Source organism: Epinephelus moara, chromosome 2 (assembly GCF_006386435.1).
Source record: "Epinephelus moara isolate mb chromosome 2, YSFRI_EMoa_1.0, whole genome shotgun sequence".
Classification (NCBI taxonomy): domain Eukaryota; kingdom Metazoa; phylum Chordata; class Actinopteri; order Perciformes; family Serranidae; genus Epinephelus; species Epinephelus moara.
Window position 1 is genome coordinate 20799998 of NC_065507.1, and position 12336 is coordinate 20812333.

At 40.4% G+C, this 12336-nt stretch overlaps 2 protein-coding genes across 3 annotated transcripts in view; both read right to left on the reverse strand.

Annotated features, from left to right (window-relative positions):
* Positions 1 to 308: 308 nt before the first annotated feature.
* Positions 309 to 9084, reverse strand: mlf1 (myeloid leukemia factor 1). 2 transcript variants are annotated; one of them, XM_050067579.1, is made up of 8 exons: positions 8927 to 9084; positions 7632 to 7797; positions 4204 to 4248; positions 2481 to 2564; positions 2251 to 2379; positions 1701 to 1860; positions 1323 to 1467; positions 309 to 1171 (listed from the first exon to the last, which is right to left on the reverse strand). In XM_050067579.1, exons 1-8 carry the CDS (start codon positions 8971 to 8973, stop codon positions 1105 to 1107), a joined length of 843 nt encoding a protein of 280 aa, XP_049923536.1. In that variant the 5' UTR covers positions 8974 to 9084; the 3' UTR covers positions 309 to 1104. The 2 variants fall into 2 exon arrangements, with proteins under 2 accessions (XP_049923536.1, XP_049923542.1); XM_050067585.1 differs by lacking the exon at positions 4204 to 4248.
* A 973-nt stretch (positions 9085 to 10057) lies between these two features.
* rsrc1 (arginine/serine-rich coiled-coil 1) overlaps positions 10058 to 12336 on the reverse strand; it is a 136956-nt gene continuing 134677 nt past the window's right edge. The window contains exon 10 of the mRNA XM_050073974.1: positions 10058 to 10512. Coding sequence (XP_049929931.1) covers positions 10420 to 10512 — 93 coding nt within the window. The 3' untranslated portion in view covers positions 10058 to 10419. The remainder of the gene's footprint in view (positions 10513 to 12336) is intronic.

A 12336-nucleotide genomic window follows, 5' to 3' on the forward strand; every position in this document is an offset into this window, starting at 1 on the left:
AAGCTAAGGGATTAATTAAGTCTAACACACAAGCATGTGAGAGGGGAGCCTGGTGGGCTTACAGCTGTGTAACATCTCAAACCAATCTGAGCTACTGACAAGCACTTAGATCCAAAAATACTCCTGTGGGTCACTACTCAACAGGCACGAGAGGTTCATCACAGTACATAGTCACACTCCCAGATTCTGTGCAGGTCAGCAGTAACATACAAAGAAACAGCTGTTCATTAACGTTGTTTACCACTTGTAAATTGTAATACTTTGGGACTGATTAAAGAAATAACACCAGACGAATCTTCATATTTTCATATCTTTATTTTCAGACAATAGTCTACCTTGACACAATTTGTTTTTAAAGCTTGAAAAATATACAAGAACGAAGCTAGAATTATTGCGAATAATCCAGTTGTCAAGATACCGTGCCACGCAGCACAGAGTTCATCAAATGAAAAACGAGAAGTAACATATAAAAAGGGTAGAGTATGATTTTTCTTTTTACAAAGATTACAGCAGATAAAATAATATATCCAGAGCATCAGGTACAATACAATGACATGAGGATAATTTAGACATTGTCTAAGCACATTAGTGGATTTCAAACAGTAGATAAGTCACAACACTTTCTGCCTTGTTGCATTATGCAAATTACATGATGTGACAAACAGATGGCATTATCACAATACCATACATAGAGAAAATCCCATTAATCTGATGCCAAATCATTTAAATTGCTCTTTGAGTGTTACTGTGCAATGATAGAAGTAGTGCCTGCCAACCTTAACTACATGTTGATGTACAGTCAGTCTTACATTGTATGTAACAGCAACATGGTAAGAGTAATGTGCACTGTGACGGGGCTGCTATTTTCAGCAGGTTTCAGTTCATACTGTGCAGTATGCTTTGGAAACTGGGGAGCAGTAATATAAAATGTATAGCCTCATGAATATTCTAAAATCTGGGTCAGTGTCTTCTGATTCTTTCTATATGATGAAACCAAGGTGTGTGTGTGTGTGTGTGTGTGTGTGTGTGTGTGTGTGTGTACAGAGCACTGGGGCGTACTGCATGATGCTTGAAAGACTTTAATAAGCGCACAAACAGATGTTTTCACTGCTTTGTCGAGCTTGAGCCGTTCATGTTGCTCTTACCCTTAGCCTTGTCCTTTGGTTGGTCCCTGTGGGGAACACAGCACATGGTAAACAATCACACTTCAAACGCTAAATTAACTGCAGTGTCATAAAATATCACAATATAGCAAAGCATACTGTATGTGTCTGCTATCAGTGTCTGCCACTTGTTCTTGGGTCTGAGCGTGTTATACTGACCTGTGCTCCTGCTCAGGACCGGTGAGGGCTGCTCGGTGAACGCCACGGGTTAGGGCCTGGGGTTCCTGCAGACGGGACATGGGGCCAGATGGCCCAAACTTGGACACCTCCTGCTGCCACTCATAGTCAAAAGTCTGAGCTTCAGCTGGGGATAAAGGATCAGGAAACATGTTAGGTAAGTCTGTGGACTAAAATTAGAATCATCTCTGAAATAGCTTCATCATGCAAATACATTTTTGAGAAGTGCAACACATATGGCAGGACCCTCTACATTTATGACCATGTGTAGCTGCTGCAACAACTTGGTTAAAAAAAAAGCAAAATTCAGTGAGCTCAGAGCAGACTATCAGGGAATGGAAACTGTGTCATTTAACATACACTCATCCATATTCTGAAAGTCCTGGTTTAACTCCTTCTCTCCTGTTTTCTTGTTGAATTTCCTCTCAACAACATGTCCCCTGTCCTGGATGTGGTGACCAATGGACATCTTCTCCAGACCGCTCTCAGAGTCCTTAATTGCTTTCCGTGTCTCCTTGATCTGGTGATAAAACATTATTAAACCCATCAGACACATCAGTTTGTCCACAAAAAGGCACATAATATATATTTATTTGACTCCTTACATAAAACAGTGAGAAAGTAGGCAGTTGGACAGAGTGAGTGGTAAAACACAAGTATAGCTAATAATAGCAGTAAGGGCTGCATTCCAATTAGGAGTGCCTGTTCCAGGGCCCTGGTATCATGTATGTAGTATCACTGAAATGATTTCTGGTGGACCTTAACAGAACAGACCAATCATATGCCCCTGTGAGAAAAGTTTACTTGTAAGTAGAGTCATCTGTAGATTAACTTCTCTGAGTTCAATGTACTGAGCAGTGATCTAATGTACTGTGATATGAAGTAGTAACAGATCTGATGGGTAGCTTACCCCTCCAGGGGCATGGCGTGTTGATGAGCTCGCCTGGAAGACCTTGGGAGGCTCATTTCCAACCTTTGAGTATGTCATGACTGATGAGGAGCTGAATGAGTGGGTGTTTGAATCTGTGGACATGTTCTCCTGAAACACACAAGCACACAGTGTTAGTTACAGTTTATCTATCACAACACTCTGAGAAAGCAGCAAACAAACAGAAGAGAACACAAAATCATGAAACTCACAAAGTTTCTGGGCATGTCTCCCATCCTGTTTCTCATGTTGGACATCATGTTGTCGAACATGCCGAATGGGTTCATCATCATGTCCTGAACCAACACAAAAGGAGAAGCAGAGCAAGAAGAGTTGAAGGGCTGGGCACATATGCCACATGGTCGCTTGGCATTATCAGCTCATAAACATCTCTATAATGTGTACAAACCTACACGCACACAGTACAGTGAGCTAAATGTGTCTTCCATGTGTGCCATCTGGGGCACTGTAACCAGGACATTCACATTTTATCACCTTACCACATGTGACATCGTAACATTCATTACAAAACTACAAACCAAGTCCAGCATGAAAATACTTATGTCTTTATTTAGAATTCAAAGATGGCCAACTTGCTCCAGTTTGGGTTACTTTAACCAGAACCTGTCTGTGTGGTCAATAATAAAACGTGTCTGCAAAGTACTGTGGTAAATGCATAAGTCTGGCTACATGTTCAATTGAGGTTGGACCTAAGACAAAAATCTTGCTCATATTTGTTGACGTTCATGTCAACTGTATTGTTTAAATCAAGAAAACCCATTATAATCACTATTGTATAGATGCAAAACACCTCTTATAACTGGAATGTAACTCACACATTCCTATTAGTTTTTTTTAGGATCCACTGCATATTCACATTTATTTTCCTATTAAATAAATCAATAAAGTTTCTGTAGGTCACAACTGAGGTACCACCTTTGCTTCACTGGGAGCCAGTACAAACCCAGTGCACCACACAAGTCAGTCATGCATATCGCAGATGCCATCAATGACCAGCATGCAAAGATGCATCAGATTGGATATTTCAATGTTTTGTAAGGGTGCAGCAACAAAAAAGACACAGACAGATACTGCAGATCACTATTGTTTCAACGTACAAGTAGCTAGAGAGGCAGTCCTCATCTTGTCAAAGAAACAAGAGGGAAGATGCTGCAGTATAAAGCAGCACACAATCGATTCTGCAAAACTCAGACTGTGTTTCCACAACAATTAAAAAAAAAAAAACACTGCATTTTTCTTTGCATGCATACAGGCCAATGCAAAGCTGAGCATTTTCATTTCAGTTGGATTCCTTGTCTTTGCTTCAGCTGATTGAAAAACACTGCACATATCATGGTGGTGAAAACATCTGCTTTACGTGAAGACTTGATTTAATGTTGGACGTTGTGTGTGGGTGTTCACTATTCTCAAATTAATGACTATGTAATCAATATATTTCCCAGCTAATACAAGTAACTTAACACTTTCACCCTTTGTGTCTATGGAGAGATGAACCTTTAGCATGTACTACACTGTTTAATGTTTTGTTCGCGGTATTTTATTCTTCATAGCTAGAACATTTCTATAGAGTATAGTTCTATACTAGTGCACTTTTACAGCCAGCACATCCTGAGAGTGAAGTGTCCAGGTAGGAAGTGCGCTAAGGATTCAGATTCAACTATAGTGTAACTGACTTAAAATAATTACTGACAATATAATGATCATAAATGCAATATTGTGTACATGGATTGGCATGATAGTGTAAATTTGTTGTGAATGTAGAGGAAACACTTTGACAACTTTATTGACTGCTTGTATAGTCAATAAGTAATGGGCGGAGTCGGTTACAGAGTTAGAGCATGCATTTGGGCAGTATTCAAATGAGAAACTTAAATGACAGTGCAGTTGAACAGCAGATGACTCGACAATACTAACCGTGCTGTCAACACTGCCAAAGGGCAACAACGACCGGCTCATATCCTGAGGATCCAAACAACATCAGTTTAGTAACATGGCACAGTATTGTATTTGTATAGCATATTACACACACAAATCTAGACTTTTTGCATGTTTGCTGAGGTTGTTGGCCGAAAGCTGTTAGGTTGTCTTACATCGGTCACTAAGCCCTTGACACAGCTACAGAGTTCTCCCCACGGCCTTACGCTCAACCCTTCAAGGCCATGAACCTTCTGGGAGCGAGGAGGGAGCAGCCTGCAGCCTTCAGTCAGACCCTGTGTTCTCTGGGCCAAAACCGCAGGTGTTTATGACCCCGCGGCCCTGGATAAGCATCTCAACAGCCCTCGCTATGCGGGTGTGTGTATTTTCTGGGGGTGTGATATACAGGGGTATTGTGCGTAATCAGTGGGGTGTTGAATGACTTGTGTTCCATGTGTAATTGGGTCGCATTGCCAGAGATTAGCGTGGGTTTAACACTGAAACTGAGCTTCATTCTAGGAAGGCTGGATGGACCAGTCAGGACAGGGATCTAACAGGGGGCAAAGAGTCCAAGGCTGCTCTCTCAGCTCTTTTCAAATGTCAAGCTGATGTAAAACGCTCCTGACCAGTATCTATGAAGCCTCACAGCCAATTTTATCCCAGAGTGGCATCTATGAACTAATAAATGCCAGTTACATATCTGCCAGCATTATATTTAGACCAGGGTTGAGCAGAGGAGAGACTGAGGGTGCAAGATAGGGAACGTAGACCCGGTGGTCTTTGACACATTATTTTAGGCTGTCCGGACTACTGGAGACTGACATTCTCTTTTCTATCTCTCTCTCAATCTGATATTGAACTGCCACTGTGCCTCTGAAGCAGGCTGCTCCTGGGAAAGCTATGAGTTACACTATAGGGGACATGTGCTTAAGATACGACTCAGACTTAAAAGAAAAGGTGAGGGTGTGTGCTGCAAATACATAGCCTCCAGGAAGTGGTGCATCATCAGGGGAGTAAGAGGCATTTTGCTAAATGGGTGCTCTTCGAACTAGAAGAGCACAGAAAAAATAAGGACATTTTAAAGATGCTGCAGGTCAATCAGTACAAACAGCTTTGTTGCCCATTGCCAGAGCAGGAGGAAAATCTGATTTAAAGGGTATAAATCTACAACAAAGATGATATCAGCACTACCTATGTTAGTTACTGCTGTTTTCCAGCCCTAACACCACCGGTCATACTCAGTTTAAACCACAGAATCAAAGAAAGTACTTAGAACTTACAGCGATGCCTGACTGTCATTCAACAGTGCTTTTATAAACAAGTGCCCTGATGAATGAGTGCTTTGAAAGGTGATATAAACCAGGTAGTGGATATTGGCAAGAGAGTGGGAAATGTGAGAATGTACCGCAACCTTGAAAAGTAAGACGGGTCTTATTTTCCCGCAGGAAATCTGACGCTTAACAAGTAGAAGTACAAGCCCTCCAACATGATGTGGCCAATATGTGTGTGCAGTTTCGCGTGTTTGCATGCCAGCATGTCTGTGTACTTGTGCTTGTGTTTTAATACTGTATGTGTGTGTTTATGTATGTGTTTCTGAGAGCACATTTGTGCCTGTGATATTGGAGAGCAGTTTGAGCGTGAGCTGTCTGTCATCTAACTGCTAATGCACCAGCACTGCCAAGGCACGTTCTGCCAAACAGATGGACCAGAAGAGCAACAATGAGAAAACAGAGTGTCCATGACATCCGCACACAAGCCTTTCCAAAGCCAACAACACAGCACCAGAGCTTCAGCCCTCTGACCACTGCTGGGCACCACAAGACTGCTCCCCATCTTCAGATAAATTAGTGTGTGTGGGAGTTAGAGAGCAGAACTGTGTGATGAAAACTGTGGATCCTTATGGTAATTCAGTTAACCTAATTCCAATAAATCTTACCAGACAGTAGGTACTCTGTTAATTGTTCATGACAATTAACAAGGCAGTCTAGCGATTGAGAGGTCATAGAAATTTTCTTTCAAATCACAAAAATCTCACATCTGCGTCTCCTGTCCATATTTCTGTTTTAGAATTAAGATAAAAAAGATCCTTTGATGTGGTTCTTCTCCGTATAGAGAGACCTCCCGATTGATAAGTTCGCTAATTGCTATTGCCGCAACTTGTGATCAAGCTCAGTCAGTAAAACCCTAACTCGTCATAAAATTGTATTGTTCCTCAAAAAATAAAAATGAAGCATGGCCTGATGGTCTGAGACTGTCTTTTCATACTTGTAATTAAACAATATCTTGTCAACAACCAACAAACAAGTCAAATATATGAAACATATACAGAAACAGTATATGACTCCTAATACTAGATTAAATAATTTGTTTGGATTGACATTTTGCAGCGTAGCTCCATTTCACCCACTGCCACTGAGGTCATTAGTCGAGTATTCAGTGCCCCTCCTCAGCTGGCATTAGCTAGTTAATGGCATGATGCTAATAAAGAGAAAGCAGGCTGCTGGCTATTGAGGCTATGCTTCTGATGAAAGTCATTATCAAGGATAAATATACAGGCTCTCATGAGGTAGTGGGATTAAAGCAGGTGTCAGGGGCTAAATTTGAATTAGCAGGGATGTATAAGCAGCACAGGGGTTGATATGGGAAAGGTGAATGGGTGCAAAACATGGCAGGCCAGAACCAATCCCTCTGCATGCCTTTACAATGTTTGCTGCACAAGTAACATCAGATTGTTTGAGCGTATACAATTATTTTAAGTTATTACTACAAATGCTTGAAGGCCACAGCTTTTATAGCCTCCTTATCCTATATAACAGAATTTTATTTAATTTTTTTTAAAGATTTAAAGGGAAGCAGTTATATTTTTAGATAAACTCTATTTTCAGCTAATGTGACAACTGGGCCAACTTCAGCAGCAGCTCATCTCAGCAGAATTCTCTGGGGTCCTATTGGTTTGAGTGTTTAAGAAGTCTGTGCGTGTATTCGAAAGAAAGCAGTGTGTCAGTGGAACAATGCACTATAAATAGGGCTCCTCAGGGCTAGATATAACTGTCCAGAGAGGCCAAGGGGGTTGCCCTTCTACTAAACCAGAGACTCACATGGCCCCATACCTCAGTGAGTGGTGCTCCAGTTACGCTGCCAGTGGCCAGCTTCCACTATAACCTTACAAAACTAAGCGCTACCCCCAAACACTAATCTTCTGTGCTTATAAGCCTATGAGAAGTGGACTGAGGGGTCATGAGGCCTAATTGTGTGACCGAACTGCTGAAGCCTCATCCTTCGTCCCACATAGACCTAAATGACATGTATGTAGGTTAGTCAGTCATGTGCCTGTACATACATCAATACTGTAGAACACTGGGTAGAGCATTACTGCCTATTGCTTGAGTCTACAACGAGACAAACCACTCATAATTGTACATTCTCACCCTGTGCTCATCCCTCAGCGCCAAAGATGAGCTTGGATGTTCTGCCACATCATGACGGCGGTGTCTTCCATCCATTATACTGGGCATGATGGGCCCGCCGAATGGCTCAGAGAAGCTTCGCATCATGTGCCGCATATGTTCCCTATGAGCCTGGAATGGATCCCCCCTATGGCAGAGGAACAGGAAGTAAAGACAAAGTGAATCTCGGCTTTCACTAAGGAATCAAGTGCAAGTCTGCAAGATGACACTGAGGGCTGCAAACCATGATAAAGTTTGGAAATAAAACTCTACTCCTTTACACTATTCAGTAACCTCTATCAACTACACTATCTTGGAGCTCCTTGCAGATATATTCTTCAATGACACAACCCAAAAATAATTTCAGAGACTCTTACACTTGCCTTAGAAGTCGGGTCAAGTGTGGCCACACCTCATCAGCAGGTGTCCACTCATGCAATAAGTCATAAGTGACTGTAGCACGCAGTGTCATCAATCTCTCTGAGTAGATAGTTATTCAGAAAAGATCAATGACTAATCACTCTCTAAACTGTAATGGAAACTCTACCACTGACACCCATACTTTTTGTTTCCTTCCTAAAACTATAAGCTACAAATATAGACCTGCATGTAAATTTAAAGAAGGCAAAATCATAGAGTAACAGCCACTTTCCCCTGATACTTTATTTACCTTTAAGCTTACTTTTAAAGATATAATAAAGAAAAATAAGTGTCTGTCCTTGCAGCAGACGTCCCATCTCACAGCAGCTGTTGATAAGTAACTTCATTATTATAACAGAAATGAAGAATGTGGCCTGCATGTGACTTTAAAAGTTTGAACATTATTCGGCTGGCTGAAACACATTGTGGCGGTACTTATGTTAATATAACGACGTTCAAATTAGTTTTAATATAAATAAAGTTAAAAGGTAGACTATATTTAATATTTTTCGGAATCAATTCAGCCGTTTATTAAACGTTTTAGCTTGCGTCGTTAACGTTACATTATAGACGTTAGCTTAAACCGTTACATTTCTAACGTTAGCTTAAACCGTTAAGTTACGTTACTAACGTTAGCGTCTGGGCATAGTAGTGTTTGTCCGGGTTTTCTATTAACATAAAGTCTATCTTGACTGGAATGTAACACTTTAAATGACATTTATCACCGTGATAAACTTCTTCTGAGTTTAATGTTAGCGTTAGTTGAAACCATTTTGAGAATAACCTACAATAACGTCACATTTCAATAATAACAGGTCAATAACAGGTATTTTTAATACAAAATTTGAGCTACTCACGAGAAAAACGGATCCTCATCGAACTCCCTGCGAAGGCTGTTGAACATTTCCACTGATTTTGAGGGTGCAAACAAAATTTGAGTTGAATATATTTCTTTTATATAATCCTTTCGGCCACAGGTGCCCCCCAGCTGCACCGCTCAGCCTCGGTAATGTTACTACCGAGGAGGTGATTTAGGACCAAACTCACGCTGACACCTGTCACGTGACGCGAATCCAAGCCTCGGATTGGCTGGTTATTCAGAGCTTTGAGAGGGCTCTATTCGCGCGCTTGGTGTTGTGGGTGGCTGCCATGGCAACGGGCTCCAGAAATTTCTGATAAAAACGTTTCGTTTATTGCTTGTGCGTGTCACCTCAAACTAGCTGTGGTGTTATCTAACCCATCCCATCACTATACAGGTATTCTATTTCAGAGCTGCATAAATATCAATGGTTGTTAGGGTGAAGGAGAAATCAAGAGGCAGCTCACTAGGATTCAATTACCAGACTTTTTTTTTGTTTGTAAAGTGATTCTTGCTTTGGTAATTGTAAGGTGTGAATACATTTGAGACAGCCAGTAATACATGTCAGGCATTCACACAACTTTCATTCACTCCAAACAAGCTCTAAAAAAGCAATGCTTAATTTGTGTTCTTGCCTTAGCAAATCATGCTGTACATTCCCATTTATTACTTCATTACAACTGACTATTTAGAGAGTACTGCAGTGACACACCGTGTCCCAGACTCTGTATAGATTTACCATCTGGCTGTTCCACAAATAGGCCTGAGTATGGACTCTTCACCGCCTTCAATCCCTGCTCCAACATGAGACACAACACTGAATAAACATAAACATAAATCACTGAATAGTATATAAATATTTATGCGGAGAGCAAAGTTCACGGCAGGTGAGAATCTGTTTACTCTAGTCTGAATGTTAATCCTGATGCAGATCAAAAAGATAATGTGACTGAAGGGTGAGTCAGGCTACTTTTTAAAGTCACTAGATGGCAGGGTGACTCATTCATCTGTATTTATCTGTAGATACTGCTGCTATCTTACAGCAAAAACAAGTGTCACAGGTTTTTGGTGAAGAGAGAGACAGTGTTTCTATCAGTACAGTCCATCTAACCACAAAAGCAAAAGGCAGTTTTCTGCAAAAAAAAAAATCACATCTATCTTTATTACCAGGTTGATTACAAAAGGCAAAATGTATCAAATGCTATATCTACATGGTAAAACACATCTTATCTGTCTATAAGATCCTTCCCTCATTAAATATAAACAAAGCCAAATTAAGAACAGCAAATCAATTAACTGAATTACATTTACATTAATGAAATAATAAACACATCATGTGCACAAACTTTTAATTTGCTCCAGTTCTCACAAGTTTGTATAACAGGAAGGATAAATCAGTGGAAGGATAAGTAAGAAACATTGTGATGTCCGATAACAAGGCAGATTGAGACACAATAAAAACAGCTGAAAGTGAGGATCTTCTGATGTCCATCAGGTTACAGGACTTCCCATAAGCCTCTCCTGCCGCAGCGAGATCAGTCTGTTGTGCCACAGCTCCTCTGCCCTCTCCTTGTCCATGAACAACTGCAAGACAGTGTAGAGAGGACATGTTAGTAAGTGGACAAAAGGTAAATATAGGGACAGACTGTAGTTTGTTCAACATCAGGGCCTGGATTCAAGGACTAGTGTTGCGTCAGAGTGCATTAGGAAAAACATAAAAACAGCTTTGGATAGATGGAAATCTAATCGGAACAAACTGAGAATATCACAGTAGTGTATTTCTAAATAACAGGGCATGGTATGAAAGACTGGAAAAGGTGAGTCTAATGAAAAAACACACTAAAAAACTGTATTTCTGCTATGTGAAGGTATAAATTCCAAATCTTAGATGTGAGTGAACAAATTGTTTTGTCTTTAAAGCTGTAGTTAGTAATTTTTATGAAGTTAACTGTCATAATTGTGGAAACTCTCACTTTATTCTGAAAGAAGTAAATGAGACAGATAGTCTGTGAAAAAAACACATCCCTCCCTTCTTCCTACTGCTTCAAATGGCGTTCGCTATAATCTATGGCGGCGGCGCACTGACAACCAATCAGAACCGAGAAGTCTCTAACGCAGCTGTCAATCATGTCAATGATTCTCGTAAACTGCAGTCAAACTGTAAAACTAGGCAGCGCAGTTTTCAGAGGCATATTTTAGTGTACTGTTTAGCTGTAAAATGAGAAAGTCTGTGACCGGGCCACGATGCTGGAAATAGTCATCCAAAGTACCAAGCACTGTAAGCTAGTCTGACCAACTTTCTCATTTTACAGCTAAACAGTACACTAAAATATGTTTCTTAAAACACTGGAGGAGAGAAATAGGCAGTGCAATGACAGAATCTTGATCAGCGCTGCCTAGTTTTACAGTTTGAAAGCAGTTCACGGGAATCAGTGACATGATTGACAGCTGCATTTGAGACTCCTCGGCTCTGACTGGTTGTTTTCATTCATGTGCAGTAAGGCTGACAGAAGTGCAACAAGGTAATAGAGTAGGCAGAGGAGTATGATTTTTTTCCACAGATTATTTAGTCATCATCATTTAGTGCTGTGTAAATAAAGTGACAGTTTCGGAAATATGTAGTTATTTTTCATAAAAGTTACCAACTACAGCTTTAAAACGTTGGAAAACAGTATTAAAATATCCATAACAATTTCCTTATCAAATGTCTTGGTTTGTATCAATCCAAGAAACCTGAAACCACAAAATGTTTGGCATTTTTTGCTTGCAAAGTTACTGTAACAATTAATCAATCAATAGTTAAGAATTAGTATGTACAACTTGCCAGGAGACAGTTCTTAACATGTTTGTGAACTTTATCTTTGCAGCCATCTAAAGCAAATGTGAATGTTTTTTAAATTCCACCAACTGTCTAAATAAGATCACAAAAACATGTAATTATAGGAACACACACAATATACACCCAGGCAAAGACCTTATACCTATCTAAGGAAAGATACTTCTGTGTGTGGAAAAGCACTTTGAGGCAAATTTGTGATATTGCACTCTATAGAAAAAGTAACTTGACCAATGCTGGTGGAACGTTTTGGCCACCCCAACACATTTCTACTCTAACTGCTTCTTTTAAATGTACTAAGAGCAGAGTAAGCTCTACTATGCAGTCTGCTCTGTCACTTCAGTCATTAGTACCACACAGAAATGAATGAGGTATGTTTCCTAGTAAGTTCATAAGCCTGGCACAGAGCTGTCAGTACTGCCCACCGACACCCATGTGACCTCAGTGTGGACTTCTGAGCCACAGTGATGACACTCTAATACTAGAGTGAAGGCTGTGCTGTCTTGTGTGTCTCATTAGTCTTCCCCTGTCTGCTCACATTGAAATGCACATGAGAATAGACCTTTATAAGA

What these genes read in the sequence shown, in the direction of transcription:
- mlf1 (XM_050067579.1), bottom strand. Translation starts at nt 8,973, where the DNA reads ATGTTCAACAGCCTTCGCAGGGAGTTCGATGAGGATCCGTTTTTCTC. An exon ending in GATGAGGATCCGTTTTTCTC is followed by an intron (nt 7,798 to 8,926) that starts GTGAGTAGCTCA and finishes CCTCTGCCATAG; the next exon opens with GGGGGATCCATTCCAGGCTC. An exon ending in CTTTCAGAATATGGATGAGT is followed by an intron (nt 1,468 to 1,700) that starts GTATGTTAAATG and finishes CTTTATCCCCAG; the next exon opens with CTGAAGCTCAGACTTTTGAC.